Source organism: Candoia aspera, chromosome 7 (assembly GCF_035149785.1).
Source record: "Candoia aspera isolate rCanAsp1 chromosome 7, rCanAsp1.hap2, whole genome shotgun sequence".
Lineage (NCBI taxonomy): Eukaryota > Metazoa > Chordata > Lepidosauria > Squamata > Boidae > Candoia > Candoia aspera.
Window position 1 is genome coordinate 37793849 of NC_086159.1, and position 17846 is coordinate 37811694.

Below are 17846 nucleotides of genomic sequence, written 5' to 3' on the forward strand. Positions count from 1 at the left end.
TCTTTTTTTTTTTTTTAATTGCCTTAACTCTATTCTCCAAATTGTTCTTGCCTTAACTTTGTAGATTTAAAATGTTTAAGTGCTAGTTTCAATTTTCATGCTACCAGTGAGCTGTCTGGCTTTATTTTATCTAGTATGGAATGATTTGTTCTTCTTCTAGTCCAAGGTATTCTCAATTGTTTTCTTCAGCAGCACAAGTCAAAGGCGTATTTTTTTTTCTTCATTCGGTTTTTCTGATAATCCAGTTTTCATAGCCATATATTACAACTGGAAAATCATAGTCTTGACAATGTGTACTATTCTCAGTATGATATTTCTGCATTTTAATATTTTGTCTAGATCTGTCATAGTCTTTCTTCCAAGTAGCATCTCTCTATTTCATGGATACAGTTATCATGTATCCTTCTAAGCCTAGGAAGAAAAAGTCTGTTATTTTTCTCTGTTTGCAATGGAGTTGACATAATCTTTGTTATTGTTTTTAGGCTGCATAACAATGTTCGCATTCTCTTTTTTCACCTACAAGAGTTTCATTAAGGTTTCCCTCACTTCCAACTATCAGAAAGATATCAGTGTAACTGAGGTTGTTATTGTTTCTGCCAGCAATTTCAATTTCAATTTCTTCTAGTCTAGTATTTCTCATGATATCTTCTGCATATAAGTTAAATAAGAAAGAAATAAGGTGACAGCATACATTCTTGGGGTATGCCTTTCCCAATTTTGAACCTTTTGGTTGCTCCATAGTCTGTTTCTAACTATTGTGTTGTGGACATCATACAAATTCTTCAATAGATAGTTTTTAAGAACTAAACACAGTTTGTGGGGTTTACCCAGTTGAAAACCTCTCTGTAATGAATAAAGCAAAATAATGTTGTTTGGGGATTTTCTTACCTTTTCACTATATACTGCTTGTTAGCAATGCGGTCCTGCCTCTTCTGATTTAAGTTTATGTCAGAGTGTGCTGGAGAGTGTTTGGCCCAAGAGATCAGAAAAATCACACACACCAGGCATTTCTATAAAAATAAATGTATTTACAGAAAGCACAAAAACATATTTTACAAGCTGTGCATTCACACATGCTCAGAGAGGACTGGGAGGAACTGGGCTGCAAGGCTACAAAAGCGAAACTAAACAAGCCCAGGCAAGCTGCCCTCCCCTGGGCAATGCAGCTATTAACACCCAAACTGAGGACAATTAAGTTTGACCTCTTCACCCTGCTGATTCTTAAGAAAGTACTCAATTACCATGGTAACCTAGTGGCCAACACTCCCCTTTGTTTTGCTAAGGAGTAAGATACAAACCAATTTTCTTTTTCAACTCTGTATGTTAAAATCCTGTAGGAGCTTTTGAATTTTACTACGTTGGCTTAACAGAAAGCTACCATCCTTCTCTCTGTGTATTTCCAAGCCTAGGTAATTTGTTACTGTTCAAAGGCTTTTTAATGTGAAATGGTTTTTCATGCAGCCTTCAAAATCAAGCCTTTGTTTTTCTGTTGATGTGAAAAGCAGCAAATCATCAACATAAATGCACAGATACTTACAGCCTTGTTTGTCTTTCTACACATATACACATGGATCTGCTTTTCCTTTTTCAAAACCAAAATTCTGCAGTTTTTCATCTAATTTTTGGTTCCAGGATCTAGCAGCCTGTTTTAATCCATAGATTGACTTTTGCAGTTTTTCATAGCCAGGGGGTTGCTGCATGTATAATTTGTGGTCTAAATCACCATAGAGAAATGCACTTTGAATATCATAGTGGTGAACTGACATTCCTTTGAGTGCAGCAATTTTTAACACTAATCTAATTGATTCACCTTTAGTAACTGGTGCAAAAGTCTTGTCAAAGTCTAAATCTTTCTTTGAACCCTTCTGCAACCAACCTTGCTTTATATTTTTGGATTTTGCCATCAGCATCCCTTTTCAGTTTGAAAACCCACCTACAACCTAGGCAGTGTTCATTGGGAGGTAGATTTACCAGTTTCCATGTTTTATTTTCCTTCAAGGATGCTAACTCCTGTTGCATGGCAGAATGCCAATTTTGTGCAATCTCAGGTGGTAAAGTATTCACTTGTTCTAAGGACTCAGGTCCTGTGAATATGTGAAAAGCCTTTACTGTTTCAGCCTGAAAACGTGATGGAAGAACGCCTTTATTACTCCTCTGAGATCTGCGAGATAATACAGGGCTTAAATTTTGACTCCTATCACTTTCCTGAGAAGCATCTGTCTCATCAGACAGATCTTCAGTTTGCTCTTCTGGCTTAATGTCCTCATCAGGCAAAAGATCACTATCAGCAAATCCTTGCTGTTTTGTTGTTAGATCAACTGGAGAGCTAGAATTTAATCTCCCCCAGTTTTGCTCAGCAAAAGAAGTGCTTTTGCTAATTACTAATTTCTCTCCCATTATGAACCTGTAGCTCCTCTGGCTTTGTTCATAGCCAACAAAGATGGCTTTCTTTGTTGTGGGGTCTTCTTTCTTTCTCTGTTGTTTTGGAATATGAACCCATGCAGTACTACCAAACACTCTAAAATGGTTTACCTTTGGTTTCACACCATAAAACACATGGAATGGAGTGTCCTGAATCACAGAGTTATACAATCTGTTTTGTACATAACAGGCAGTGGATATTCCATCTGCCCAAAATCTGAACGATAACCTGGAATCTTTAAGCACACATTCCATTGCATTTTGCAAAGTTCTGCCCTTTCTTTCAGCAACACCATTTTGCTGAGGGGTGTAAGGGTTAGAATTTGTTTTATCCCCTTTTCAGCTAGGAACCTTTTGAATTTGTGAAAAAGGTACTCTCCTCCTCTATCACATTGGAGTGCAGATACAGGCCCATGTCACAAAACTTTTGAATTTCAAAAACACTTCATCTTTGTGTTTTAAGATGTAGATAAATGTGTATCTTGAGAAATCATCAATGATGGTCATTGCATACCTTGCTTGTCCAAGACTTGGAGCAAAAGGACCAATAATGTCAGAGTGTACAATTTCCAAAGGTCTAGTTGTAACTCTGTCATGTGCTTACTCACAGGAGCTTTTAGTGTTTTGCACTCTTTGCAAACTACACTGTCTAAGTATTTGCCACAGGGTTTTATCTTCAGGTCAGCACACAATTGTGGCATTTGTGCTATATACCTGAAATTAGCATGACCAAATCTCCTGTGCATCAGGTGTACACATTGGTCATGAGTTGGAGTGTTGCCAACTGCAGCCTTGCAGCTTGGCTTCCTTGCATTTTGCACAATGTACAAGGAGTCTTTTAACATACCAGTAGCACACCATTTTCCATTTTTACGTATCTCACAACCATTTTTCAAATGTTATGACATACCCTGTTGCAGCTAATTGTGCCACAGATAAAAGGTTTGACTGTAGATTTGGAACATACAACACACCTTTCAGTTTCTCCCAAGCAGGATAAATACAAGTCACCTTGTCCCATAATTTTGGTCACAGACCCATCAGCCAAATATATACTTTGTCTGTCAGTTTTAGAAGTGACACGAAATAACTTTTGCAATTACATAAACGACAATTGGCCCCAGAATCTAACACCCATACATCAGAATTACCCTTCTCAGCAACCTGTGCAATTTGGGTTGTCTGAAGAGCCTTCTTCTGTGTTGTCCTTGTGTTCTTCTTCTCTGTCTTTCTACTCTTGGGTCTCAAGGCACAGTCTTTCTGCAAATTTCCAGCTGAACCACAGTTGAAACATCACTGGCTGGCTAGTGTTTTAGCCCCAGCTTCTTTTCCCTTCTTTTCCCTTGCTTTCTGGTCCTGCAGCTTTCCAGAAGAGATGGGGGGGATCTTTCCTCTCTCTTCTCCCATTCAGTGAGTAAGCGCTGTGTAACATACAACGGGGTAAGTCTGCTTCAGGCATAGCCTCCAGGGTACAAATCAGTGTGTCCCATGTTTCATTCAATGAGGAAAGCAGGATATAGGATTTTGTGAGAGGTGTAAATTCCATTCCTCTCTCCTGCAACTCAACAAACAGCTGCTGAATATAATGCAGGTGCTCAGGAAGGCTATCTCCTTCTGCTAGGTAGGCTTTGTACAGCTTTTTTGTCAGGGTAACTTTACTCCCTGCTGGTGCCTTTACATATAAGTCTCTCAAAGGATCTGCTGCTTTTCAGACTGCATGCCTCTCACATGCACTAGCTGATTGTCCTCAACTCCCAGGATAATGGTGGCTCTAGCCCACTCATCCTGTCTAAGCCATTCAGCACTGGGATTTTGAGGGGTTTGCTCACCAATTGGCAGCCAAAGATTCTCTCTGCAAAGATACATTTCCAACTTCAGGGCCCAATTCAAGTTGTTGGTCTCTGATAGCCATTCCAGAGGCATTGCTGAGGGCTGGGAGGCAGCCATGGCTTCTTCCTTCTTTTTCAAGTCACCTCATCTTGCTTCCTTGTCCTTCCAGCAGTGGCTGGAAAATCTCCAGGCAGCTCCAAAGAAAATCTTCACAGGTCTTTGCTACCTGCCTTTAAAATGTGCATGAGGTGTGGAGCTTATCTCTTTGCTCTCTCTGGGGTTTACTGGGCTGCTTACTGGGCCTATAACCTGTCAGAGTGTGCTGGAAAGCATTTGGCCCAAGAGATCAGAACAATCACACACACCAGGCATTTCTATAAAAATAAATGTATTTACAGAAATCACAAAAACATATTTTACAACCTGTGCATTCACATGTGCTCAGAGAGGACTGGGAGGAACTGGGCTGTAAGGCTACAAAAGCGAAACTAAACAAACCCAGGCAAGCTGCCCTCCCACAGGCAATGCAGCTTTTAACACCCAAACTGAGGACAATTCGACCTCTTCACCCTGCCGATACTTAAGAAAGTACTCAATTACCATGGTAACCTAGTGGCTTGGTCAGAGCAAAAACAAAGAAATGCCAACAGTTTATACATCTGGCAGTTCTCATTCCACGTCTTTGGAAATCTGGATTGGAAAATCTTCTGCATTATCTTAATAGCATGTGAGATAAGTACAATTATTTGGTAATTTGAGTGCTATTTAGCACCGTCCTTATTTAAAATTGGAATAGAAATAGCTATTTTCCAGTCTCTTGACCACCACTGCATTTTCCATATCTGCTTATAAATCATAGGCAACATTTCCTTAAACTGTTATGCTAGTATTTCAGTAATTCCTACATTTTTGTTTGAAGATATGGGGGACTTATGAGTCCTACTCAAATAGCAGGTGGCAGCCATGGCTAGGGGGGCTTTTGCACAAATCCATCTTGTGCATCAGTTGGACTGGGAGGTTCTGCTCTCAGTCGCTCATGTCTTAGTCTTCCCAGCTGGAGTTCTACAATGTGGTCTATGTGGGCTGCTGTTGAAGAACATTCAGAAGCTTCAGCTGGTCCTGAACATAGTGTTATACACCATTTCAGGAGCACCAAAGTTTGCCTAGACTACATCATTGCTGCTGGAGCTGCACTGGCTCCCACTATGCTTCCAAGGTACAATTCAAAGTCCTGATTATCACTTTTAAAGCCCTACATGGCATGGGGCTATATTATTTGTAAGACTGCCTCTTCCCTACCACCAGATCTGACATGGTGGGTATACTCCAGGTCCCTTCTATCAAAAAGTGTCATGTGGTAGGACCTAGGAGATGCCCCTTCTCTGTTGTAGCACCTATGCTATGGAACAACCTCCCTTCACCCTGAGATCCAGAGGGCCTTGACCCTGTTGGCCTTCTGGAAGGATGTGAAGCCTCTTCCTCCAGCCACTGATCCAGGATGTTTGTTGAGCTCAATATTGATACAGTTTGTTGGAAGCTTGCTATGATGCCTTGGTTAATGTATTATGGTTGTATTTTTTATTATTTTGGTTTTATGCTTGAGGGGTTCTTTAATGTATTATTTGTTGTTTTTTGTTAGTTGCTGACGGTTATGTATACATGTTACATGAGTAGCCATGTAAATTGTATAAATAAATAAATAAATATCTAGGGCTCATTTAACTTCACTTTCTGACAGATCACTCCTTCAGAGTATTTATGTCAACCAAAGTCTGTAAAGAGTTATTTTGGAAGAGAGATAGGACAAAATGACTCCTTTAGGACAAAACTTTCCTGGATTCAGCACCAATATAAGGATAATGTAGAAAGCAGTGGTTCTCAGGCCTAGGAGAGCCAATATTTAAACATATCTCAGCTGCTTCCCAAGGCTACCAAGCAACCTGATAAGCATGCATTAATTCAAAGAGCTTAAAGTCTGAAGTGTAAATATGTAAGTATCTGTCTTCTTTGGACTGTAGTGGGCAATCAACTGCTGGACTTGATATTTCATTCTTGTCTGCAGGATAGATTCTGATGTAGTCAAGTCAGATCTGTGAGTCTTCTGCCAAATTTATCTGAGAGCTGAATTACAGATTACATGTTTGGAGACCTGTTTGCCAGCCCCAGCTGTGGAGCCTGTCACCTAGTGCAAATTTTCCCAGGAATGAAACAGGGATGAAAAGTTAAGGGGCAGAGAATTATGCAACAAATATACTTGTGAATAGGGAGGCTAGAAAAGAGGCAGGGAAATTTGAAATATTAAGTATAGTATGGGGAAGAGAATTATTTAACTGCACAATATACTGCAGGAAGGGAGTAGAACAAAAGGAAGATGCTGAAATCTACGGCTTAGAATAATTTTGCAATCTACTAGATTATTCTGTAAAATTATATGCTATATTAAATGACAGAAAGAATATTACCCCATGATTGCACTTAATATGAGTACAATCTTAGTATGGGAAATAAGTAAAATGAGAAAATATGATTTAATAGATATAGCAAAGACTTGGGGGATGAAGTCTATGATAGGAACATAGCAAATGTAGGAAACAAATATGTTCAAAAAGAAAAGAACAGAAATAATACCTATATATCTTCATCTACATCAACTACATCATCTAAATCTATACTTATCTACAGCTCAGCTCAGAAATCCAAGTGAATGAATTTGGTAAGGCTGTTAGAACATCCCTGAGTTTGAGGAAAGGAACAAATAAAAGCAATACAGTTGTTAGAGTGGACTATCATGTATCCAACCAAGGAGAAGATGTGGATAATGCATTTCCACTTGGAGTCAAGTGACCCTTTCCTTTCTCCCCCTGCCCCCACCCTCCCATACACATAGAGATTTTCACTGCAATCTACATTATTCAAGCTTTGTGAAAAGCATCTGGGTAACAAAAATGGTCCCATGCTAGCCTTTCAGCATCACATTAGCTGAGGCTTTTCAAAAGAAACAGAAGGTAGGGCACTTTCACAAACGTAACGTTGTTGTGGAGGTGGTAGTTTTTTGTTTTTGTTTTCTGCCAACTGTACAGTACGTACACAAAAAAGGGAAGGGTGTACAGTCACAATTTATGTAATCTTACAGTATGTGTGAGTTTGTGAGATAACAAGGTGATTTTTGTTACTCCAGTAACTGCTGTAGCTCAGAAGACAGGGCAATCTTTAAGACCCAGTTTTTAAATGTTCTTATTAGTTTGCTAGAGGAAAAACCAATTCAGTCATGGTGTGTCCTGGATTTTCTCAGTGTTTCAAAACTGGCAGAAGTGAAGATGATCAAAGTTCAGCTTCAAACTAGTTTTGTAAGGGATTGAGGGGTGGAAGTAGTAAAAACTGTGCCCAGGGAAGTGCCATAATTATATAAGAAAATTGTTTAAGATGTAGCTGTTCAGTCGGGAAGAAAAGTGTGCACATACTTCAATTCACTGCTGATATTAGGACTTGGATCCTGAATTTGTCTCAACTGAACCGTCATGGCAATTTCAGCAATATATTTCTCAGCTACAAATGCACCTTCATTCAGACTCAGATGCATTGAGCCTTAACATCAATTAATTAATTAATTTTCTACAGAAACATTTTGTTTCATCATTCAAAAATTGTAATTGGTCTGGAATTTCTTATATACATTTGGACTTCAACATGAAGCCTAATTCAGTCATGTAAACATTCATTGTGCAGAGAGAGGCTGACTTAGAAGTCCCAGTTTTGGTTTGAGATTAGCCCTGTGGGGTTCAGATTATATTGTCATCAGGGACTTGACTTTGTGAGCAGTTGTGATCTACTTCAATTGTTAGTTATACTGATGGAGAAATGTTCTTTAAAGGTAACAGATGAGGAAGGAGAAAGATACCCATGTCCAGCCAAGTTAAAGATCCTTTATTACCTGGCATACCAGCATTCACAAAATGGCTAGGGATTAGATATTTGAGAAGGGAGGGGAAGCATTCTACTTTCAGCAGTTTTTCTCCTCCCCACCACAATAAAGAGGGAGAGAGATGGGTGATAACCCATCACTCCATGCACAGAGGTACATCTCTTCCCCTATGGCTCAGACATCCCTGTTCAAGTCTCTCATTTCTTCACTGTTGTTTCTCACAGGCCCAACCAGCCAAATATCTGAAACATATTTGAAAATATATTGATGAAAGCTTTCACAGCCTGCAGGCTTTCACAGCCGACACCAATTCAATAGTGATGAGCTTCTGAGTTAATAGGATAACACCATTGGATATTTGAAAAAAAATCAAAACAGCCTGGTTCAATTTTAGGTGTGTTTTAAAATGGATTCAAAAGACTGGTTATCTGGATGTGCCCTTTGTTTTCAGGGTCTTACTGAGTAGGCTATAATTGAATTTGAGCTCTCATCACAATAGTTTATGCAATTTCCCACTTAACATGCTAAGTATGGTTTCTCTGCAGATTTTTGTATCCTTCTTTCATAGAAAACTTGGTGAGTCTGATAGAGACAGAGTCAGGGCACAGTTAAAGCTCCTTTCTTTATGCCACAATCCAAGTATTTCTCCCACTCTATTGGCAGCCATTTTAAAATTTCAGCCAAACCACATTTCATTATGCTCTCAAATAAATACTGGCTGCATAAAACTAGCACTGCCAACATGTACTTCAAAAATAAAATTCAAAACAGGCCACTGAGAGATTAGCATACAAGCATTCTGGTGAATGTTTATAATCTTGCTCCTGATAGTATGTTTCCTGTCTGGCATTAACAACTATCCTACTTTACTATCCAGGCATTGATCCTTGTTAACAACAAAATCAGCAAAATCAGCCCTGGAGCTTTTTCTCCACTCAAGAAACTGGAGAGACTTTATCTTTCCAAAAACAACTTGAAGGAACTTCCAGAAAACATGCCAAAAAGTTTGCAGGAACTGCGTGCACATGAAAATGATATTGTCAAATTAAAGAAAGCTGTCTTCAGTGGACTGAATAATGTGATTGTCATAGGTATGCACCACTACTTATAAATAAAGTTTATAAGAGGAACTTTTTAGTTGGTAAAATACAAAATATTATTGAAATTTGACAAAATCCAAACTTCATTTCAGCATCTTCGTTGGACTGTTAAGGTAAACTCTCCAAAGAGAATTAAGTAATTATGTCATAATGAATAGTTCAGCATGAAAAAAAAATGAGAAAATGTAATTAGATATGTAGTATGGTTCATGCTGAGGTCAATAAATTGATGGTTAATTGTATCTTACATTGCATTACATTACCAAAAGATGTTTTAGATTGCATTGGGATATAAATGTAATAAATAAATAATCCACTAAACATTTCTAAAGGATGTTCATGTGATACAGTCTTCATCAACTCCCAACCCACTATGGAAGAAGCTTACTTTTGTCTTTAGCTTTTCTGGTTTTAAAGAAGTATCTTTCCAGTATCTTTCTCCTGAAAGATTTATCATACAAATGTTCCTTGGTGATCCTATCATGCACTCAGGGCAGAGTTATCCTCAGTTTTCATTGGCCATTTTTGGCTGCTGCAGGCATGCCCTTCTCTAGATGGCCAGTTTGGCTTTAGCTGTATGGGAATCTGGCACCTTCTGCAGAGACATAGGCGCACAGAATGCCTAACCAGCAGTCTGCAAACTGTCATTTAGGCATTACACAGTTTCCGTATATGCGCACCTCTAGAGTTATCCTAGAAGAGCATTAAACTTGTTTTCAAATACATGGTTTGCCATGTTTTGAAAGAGCAATAGACCTGTGTTTAAAAAACAGGACTCTCTACACAAGGGGTTTATCTAAACCAGGAATATGAGTTTTATATATGTTGCCAGATTTATCCCAAATGAAAACATTACAGATTTTAAACTGTTTCTGCCAATTTCAATCCTTCCAGCCCAAGTGACAGACCACAGTGTCAGCAGAGGAGCACTATAAAAGGTGGGAATGCCTCTGATGCTCCATGAAACTCTTCTGCCATACTTGGCTTTTGTCACTTGGGCTACTTCTGAACGCAAGTCTACCAAATAAGTTGATGCACCATGTGGTTTTCTTCCTGCTTCAGCATTCCCCATCCACTCTACCAGACTATTAGCTGTGCTATTTTTGGACATGGTCTTCCAGACGATTGACAGAACTATCTTCACAAACCTGCTAGGTTACCAGAATAGAGCACTTCCATGCCAGTGACTTGTCACTCAGGAAACTGGAAAACTGGCTAAAGCCTCCGTCCCAGGCACCTGCCCACATTCACCCAACTCCCCTCTACCACATGTTAAGGGAAGTAATTAGTAGCAGTTTTTCTCACTGGCAAATGATAAAGGTAAATGAAGGTAAATGAAGGTAGGGGAATCAATCCATCACATCCTAAATTGTCTACCAATTCAAGAACCAGAGGAATGAACATCAACAAAGAGATATTCTGTTTTGCTAGTAATATTTGAATTTAAAGTGATAGGTAAAAAAGAAAAATCAAAGCAAGAGTTACAGGAAATACTTTTATTTATTTCTTTGTTTAATATTTTTGTTTACTACTTTCTACTATTACAAAGCTTGACGATGTCTTCACATTACAAATGTAGAAAAATGACATAATTTAAAAAGTGAGGGGAATAAAAACAATAAAAATGGTTCACATAACATTCATAAAAGGAAGACCTGGGTGAAGACCTGCATTTAACAGACACCTAAAAGATGAAACCACTGGGGCCTTAGAAATTTTCTAGGGGAAAACCATTCTGACTGATCACAAGATAGCAGTTTGGAGTTGTCACCAGACCCAAACAACATCTTCAGATAATCTTAGCAATCTACCCGGCCAGTAGCAGGAGGGACAGTCTTTCAGGTCTCCTGGTTCTGGGCCCTAAGTATTGAAATCAACAGTTTGACTTGGCTTGGTAGCTAATTGACAACTACTCCACACATTAGATCAATAGAACTATTTCACTTTTTAAGCTTGCCAATAAACATTCTATTTATTTTTAATTAATAGCACTTCATACTTGCTAAAAATCAGAAAATACTATAAGGTAAAGGAAAACTCTAATAGATGTCTACAGTCTGAATGCTATTGTCTTTTATCAATTTCCTTCAAAATCAAGAATAATTTCATAGAGATACAACAACAGTTAACTGCACTGGTTTTCCTTAACTATAGCAAAATTGACTGAACACAATTACAGAAGAGTTAGAATTAGTATATTATATAATTTTGTGTTGGTGATTCTATAACCAGTATACTACTTGTTTTTGTTGTTTTCCTAATGTATTTTAGAATTGGGCACCAATCCATTAAAAAGTTCAGGGATTGAAAACGGAGCCTTTCAAGGGATGAAGAAGCTCTCCTACCTCCGTATTTCAGACACAAATGTAACTACTGTTCCTAAAGGTAAAATCACTGTTTTAGAGGTTATGTGGAACATCAGCACTGAAGTACCCCGCTTATCTATATTTCAATTTTTGTTGTTGTTTTAAAATAACATATAAAATAAAAGATGTCTGAGTGTAAGGAATTTGTCATGTGAGAAAACCTTGATGTTCCGAAATTAGGAAAATGCATTTGAATCTTAATAGTAACTTCAATTGATATTTGGATATTTTGTATTCTCAATTTAAGGGAAGAGTTTTCTTGCAAAACAATGGCATAATATAAAGGACATATATGTTCACCCTTTTGTTTTCCTAATGTTTTGAGTTCATTGTTATCTTTGTATAATTCTTTTTCCTCCTCCTATCAAGAAATGGTTGCCATTTACCCCTATGGCAGCAGGTGAAGGAATGAAAAAAAAACATTGATGCAGAGAATGCTTCCATGACTATTAAATAGAGTAGCCCTGGTGAAAGACTGGAATTCCATAGGGGGGATGAGAACATAGGCTTCTTGACAACTTCACTGAATCTTTGCAATATGTGCATTTCCAGTCTATTTGTTGTGAGTAGATAACCTGCAGGTCCAATTCTAAGAGAGCCAGTTTGGTCTAGTGGTTAAGGCAATGGGTTAGAAACCAGGAGACTGTGAGGTCTAGTCCCACCTTAGGCATGAAAGCCGGCTGGGTGATCTTGGGCCAGTCCCTCTCTCTCAGCCCAATTCACCTCACAGGGTTGTTGTTGTGGGGAAAATAGGAGGAGGAAGGAGTGTTAGGTATGTTTGCCACCTTGAGTTATTTATAAAAATAATAAAGACGGAATAGAAAATAAATAAAATAAATACATGGAGCAGGGGAAAAAGGAAGTTGCTAAATTGGTTTTCAAGTCTTTCTTATAGATTTATTTATCAAATGGATTTGTTGCTGCAAGACTCAAAACTCATAGCCCAACTTATAGCTTACTGGGAGAGGAATGGTATTCCAATTTCAGTGTCTCAACTTCATTGTTTCTTGCCAACATATCTCAAGAGGCAGGATTGCAACTGACTCAGTATACCATATCAATATACAGTATACCATATCAATATATCCCACATACATATTCAAACATAGGAAACTACGTTCCCTGTTTTTGGCAGAGTGGCAACAATACTAATAATTATGAGCTAGAGGCAATTTCAAGCTTTACTAAAAGATATGTTGAGTACACATTCAGGACCATCCATCTTACAGTCTTGTCCCTACCTCACCAAATCTTATATTCAAGATAGCATATATCCAGTCTTCAGTGTTTATTAAGATGATTTGTACTTCTGTAGCTCCATTTGTTGGTTCCTCACTTGGTATATGGTGTAAGACACAGCAAACTAATTAAGCATTCTAGCAAATTAAACATTCTAAGAGTGATGCAGTACTTTCCAAAATTCACTCTTCTTAACAGCAGAAAATATGAGAGAATCCTTTCAGACCTTATCAAGAGTATATGTTAATTACAGTAAAGACATGAAGAGTCATCCCCAAAATCACTTATGCTTCTGACTGTATTCTTCAAGGTGTCTTAAATGTATTTCATTCATTGTATTTCAGCAGATCCTTCTTGTTGCATGACTGTGTTATCATAAGAACTGGCAGGTCAGCTTAAGGGTAATTTGTATCCAAGAGAAAAGGGCAGAGTGACTCAGTGCCAACAGTATATTAAAGTGCTGTTAATTAAACTGCAAAAAAGATTTATGCATCAGTACCACATGATGCAAAAATTCAAAATATAATGTATATAACTGCCCAGAGTCAAGATGGGCAGTGAAGAAATATGATAAATAAATAAACAAACAAATAAATGTTGTCCAGGAATTTTGCAGATGTATGTATGTATATATGTATGTATATACACACATTTTTTTTTTTAATTCTAGGCCTTCCTGTATCTCTGACAGAACTTCATCTTGATGGCAACAAAATCACCAAACTTGATGCAGATAGTTTATCTGAACTTCCCAATTTGGCTAAGTATGCTTTATATATATGTGTTTATGTATGTATGTATGTATGTATGTATATTAAGGCAGATCTCATTTTGTAACAACTCACAGTCTCTTTTAGTTTTGATTATGCCTAACATGTTTGCAAAGAAAATTAGAAATACAGAAGAGTAGTAGTATTCAAGTTACTATAGAAAACACATTTTATGATATCCTAAAATACCACATTAACTAGTCTTCTAATTTTGAACAGTTATCCTTCATTATTATAATACTTTATCAGGGTAGGCTAAAATTCAGTAAATGAATACTTTAAAAAAATGTGCAAGTTAGAAAGGATTTAAAGGGTAAAATTGCAGAGGATTAGAACAACTATTTTGCTCCTTATTTATCTGGATATATAAAAAATGGTCGAGGGTGGGATGGGGCCTTACGTGATACTATAGAGGGTTCTGTAAGGCTTAAAATACAAACTTTATCCATTAAACTTTCCCTCCAAAAGAGAGTCAAAATATTATGTCTGTTCCTACTCTGGGGTGGATTATAAAGCACAAAAGAGGTTCTGGAAGGATCACGTGTAGCCCATAGATGCTGTAAAGCATTAGTTTTTAAAAATATCTTACTTTTGATGGGACCTTCATAAACCTATAAACTCTGCACAGGGCATCTGGCTTCTGTGGAATAAATGTTTTTGCACATAGCAACTTATAGCATAGTAAAAAAAATACAGATAATACAGAATAAGATCACAACAATTCAAGTTGTTTATTTATTTTATTTGTTTTTCAAATTTCTATCACTGCCCATCTCCCCTGAAAAGGGGGACTCTGGGCAGTGATAAAAAGGAGGAGTGGGTGTTCCTGTATGTTCATTAAACATGTTAAATTATGTTTAATGAACATACAGGAACAAACATTTGCTTTAGCATAGTTAGCACAATGTTTTTCTCTTTATAGGCTTGGCCTCAGTTACAATCACATTGCTAGTGTGGATAATGGATCTTTAGCCAATGTGCCACATTTGAGAGAGCTCCATTTAGACAACAACGAACTTGCCAAAGTACCTGCTGGACTAGGAGAACACAAATATATACAGGTAAAGTATGTCATAAGGAGAATAATTAGAAAAAAATGTTAAACTCACAGAGAAAATACAGTATATTGGAGTGGTACCTAGGTCTAAGAAAGATATGTAGTGTAAAAGAATGCTGCATTTTTGCTTCAGAATGACAGGCTGAGGAAGTGCCATTTTAATAATATGACATGATGGTGCATGTGGTGATAGAAAGCAGTGATCTGAAGATGGTAAATGCAACAACCAACCTGAAAGAAAGTAAGTCTGGGTCCATGATAAGTATTCAGATGGGAGTTCACACAGGAACCTTAAACCCAGAGTTTATTCACAGAAGGAAGCAAACAATCATGCACTAATAGCTATATATTGTATTTATAAAGATAACATAAAATATGCCTGAACACAGGCATAAAAACGTCTTTTCTTGAGAAACATTTCTATTTTTCTATCTCATATTTTAGATTTTCTTTTCTTTTCAAGTTTGTGTTTTTGAGCTTTTTTTTTTTAGTTGTCTGTTTAATGCAGGGTGTTTTCTGGTGTACATCTCCCCATCACTTTGCAATCTCTCCGACTATCAGTATTTCCTGATCTGATACCTTTCGATTTAGTTATGTAGGGAAGCCCTGGGGACTGTAGATTGCTAGAGAGAAAATTTTATAATGAAAGATGAGTTACATAGATTCTTTTGCTACCATGTAACTGCAGGTGGTACAAAAGGCTTACATCATACCATGAGAATTTCATCATTTTTTTCCCGTCAAATTATAATGATTAAGGCGTATAGAATCACAGATTTGGAAGGGATAACTTAGGCCATCAAGTCCAATCTCCTGTGGAAGAAGTATCTATTGGGGTATTTAGTGTTGATGATATTTTACTTTATATTGTAAAACTAATATTTAGACACAAGTATTTCAATCTAATAGAGGTTTAGAGAATCACAAAAACCATTATGAAAAACCGTCTTATTGCTCTCAATATTAACAAAATCTCCACATTCAGATCACTGAGTAATGCAGAAGGATATGAAGTATCTGTGATTAGAATATGAGAAGAACTTCTGCTTTCTCATCTTCTAGCTCAGCCTTTCTCAACCTTTTGACCCTGGAGGAACCTGTGAAATATTTTTTCAGGCCTCGGGAACCCCTGCACATTCAGGCTCAAATATAGGCCAGAAGTTACAAAATTATTATATTTGTTTCATGGGTAGGCCTGTATATATGCATTAACAGTGTTTTTAAACTAAAAATAAAGAATGAATCTTGCCTCTTTAATGTGAAGTTGCCAAAATTTGAAATATTTTTAAAAATAAACTGTGATCTCCCAGGGAACCCCTAGTGACCTCTCATGGAACCCTAGGGTTCCATGGGAGCCTGGTTGAGAAACCCTGTTCCAGCTGCGAGAGTTTAGCATCTGAAATTTATGTACTATATCTGAAAGATTCAAATAGTTGGAAATCTGTGGAAAGTAAGTATTTGGAATGTACAAATATATGGAACTGACAGAAGACAGCAACATAAAGCACTGAAGTTTACTTGTTATTCCACAGAAAGAACTGACTGCAAGTGTTCACAGATGCTCTGTTTGCAGTGAGAATGGATGAAGTTGAAAAATATTTTAACTCAAACATTTATATATTCTTATATATTATTCTTTTCTTTTCTTTTCTTTTCTTTTCTTTTCTTTCCTTCCTTCCTTCCTTCCTTCCTTCCTTCCTTCCTTCCTTCCTTCCTTCCTTCCTTCCTTCCTTCCTTCCTTCCTTCCTTCCTTCCTTTCTTTCTTTTTGGTTGATTGCAACAAAACAGTCTGTTTAACTTCTATGCTTCTGATTTTTCAGGTTATCTACCTTCACAACAACAAAATTGCTGCCATTGGCCCAAATGATTTCTGTCCTCTTGGATACAATAGCAAAAAGGCTTCTTATTCAGGAGTAAGCCTGTTTAGTAACCCTGTGCAATTCTGGGAAATTCAGCCATCTGCTTTCCGATGCATCTATGAACGATCTGTAATACAACTTGGAAACTACAAATAAATGCACAAAAGTGTTTTCAGTTAAATACCTGTTGCTTTTTAAAATTGTTGGTAACTATTAAAGCCAAATATTGGAGACTTAACTGCAGAGTGGAGATTATTATATTTGTAAAAGACCCAAGAGATAATTTCCAGAGAAAAATAGTTGAATTTACTTTGTTTTTACTTCATCAGCACACATAATATAGTTTGTGGTATCTCTCCATTAGGTGAGCACAACAGATTTTTCAATATTTCACTGTGCATGAGATTTGGGGGTAAATATTTTTCATAATTAGAAATGGTATAAAGCACATTTTTACTCTGCAGTGACAGAAAGAAATTACTTAGAGGAAAAAGAAATAAAGTACAATTTTTCTAAAAAAAATTAATCAACCAAGTCTTAATGAACTCCCATCTGTTTAAGATTTAAAGCATAAGTACAGGTATCAAAATATCTGATATACAGATAAGCAATATAGAAATGTTGCTTTTGTTAATATTTTTGGTTAAAATGCTATTTTAATATATGCCTTGCTTTTCTGAATATGTTTAAATCTTCCCATATAATTTATGAACGATTAGGAAAATATTCTACAGCTCAAAATACATTCCTGGCCCTGACTTCTTCTAGAATATAAGAATTTGAGCTGCCGATCGGAAGGTCGGCGGTTCGAAACCGCGCGGCGGGGTGAGCTCCCGTTGCTCGTCCCAGCTCCTGCTCACCTAGCAGTTCGAAAACATGCAAATGTGAGTAGATCAATAGGTACCGCTTCGGCGGGAAGGTAACGGCGTTCCGAGTCGTCATGCTGGCCACATGACCCGGAAGTGTCTATGACAACGCCGGCTCCAAGGCTTTGAAACGGAGATGAGCACCGCCCCCTAGAGTCGGACACGACTGGACTTTACGTCAAGGGAAACCTTTACCTTTACTATGGCTATTGACACTTTCAGTGGGGTACCATGGAATGGAGATGGTGCTGCCTCGCCCAGCTTATAATGAAGGTCACCAGGGTCTGCCATGTCTCATTATATAATTGAGGTTGTACTAAGCATTAGGTAATCTTACCCATATCAGTTAGCATCAGGGAAAGGACTTGTAGCCATGTCCCCAACTTTCTGCTTCATTCTCCAATTCTCCATTGTCA

The 17846-nt window shown here is 37.5% G+C and overlaps 1 protein-coding gene across 1 annotated transcript in view; it reads left to right on the forward strand.

Annotated features, from left to right (window-relative positions):
- The window catches only part of DCN (decorin), a 39938-nt gene extending 22806 nt beyond the window's left edge, over positions 1–17132 (forward strand). Inside the window, exons 4-8 of the mRNA XM_063308921.1 lie at positions 9051–9264; positions 11545–11658; positions 13549–13642; positions 14571–14709; positions 16526–17132. Of these exons, the coding sequence (XP_063164991.1) occupies positions 9051–9264; positions 11545–11658; positions 13549–13642; positions 14571–14709; positions 16526–16720 (756 nt within the window). The 3' untranslated portion in view covers positions 16721–17132. The remainder of the gene's footprint in view (positions 1–9050; positions 9265–11544; positions 11659–13548; positions 13643–14570; positions 14710–16525) is intronic.
- The last annotated feature ends 714 nt before the right edge of the window (positions 17133–17846 follow it).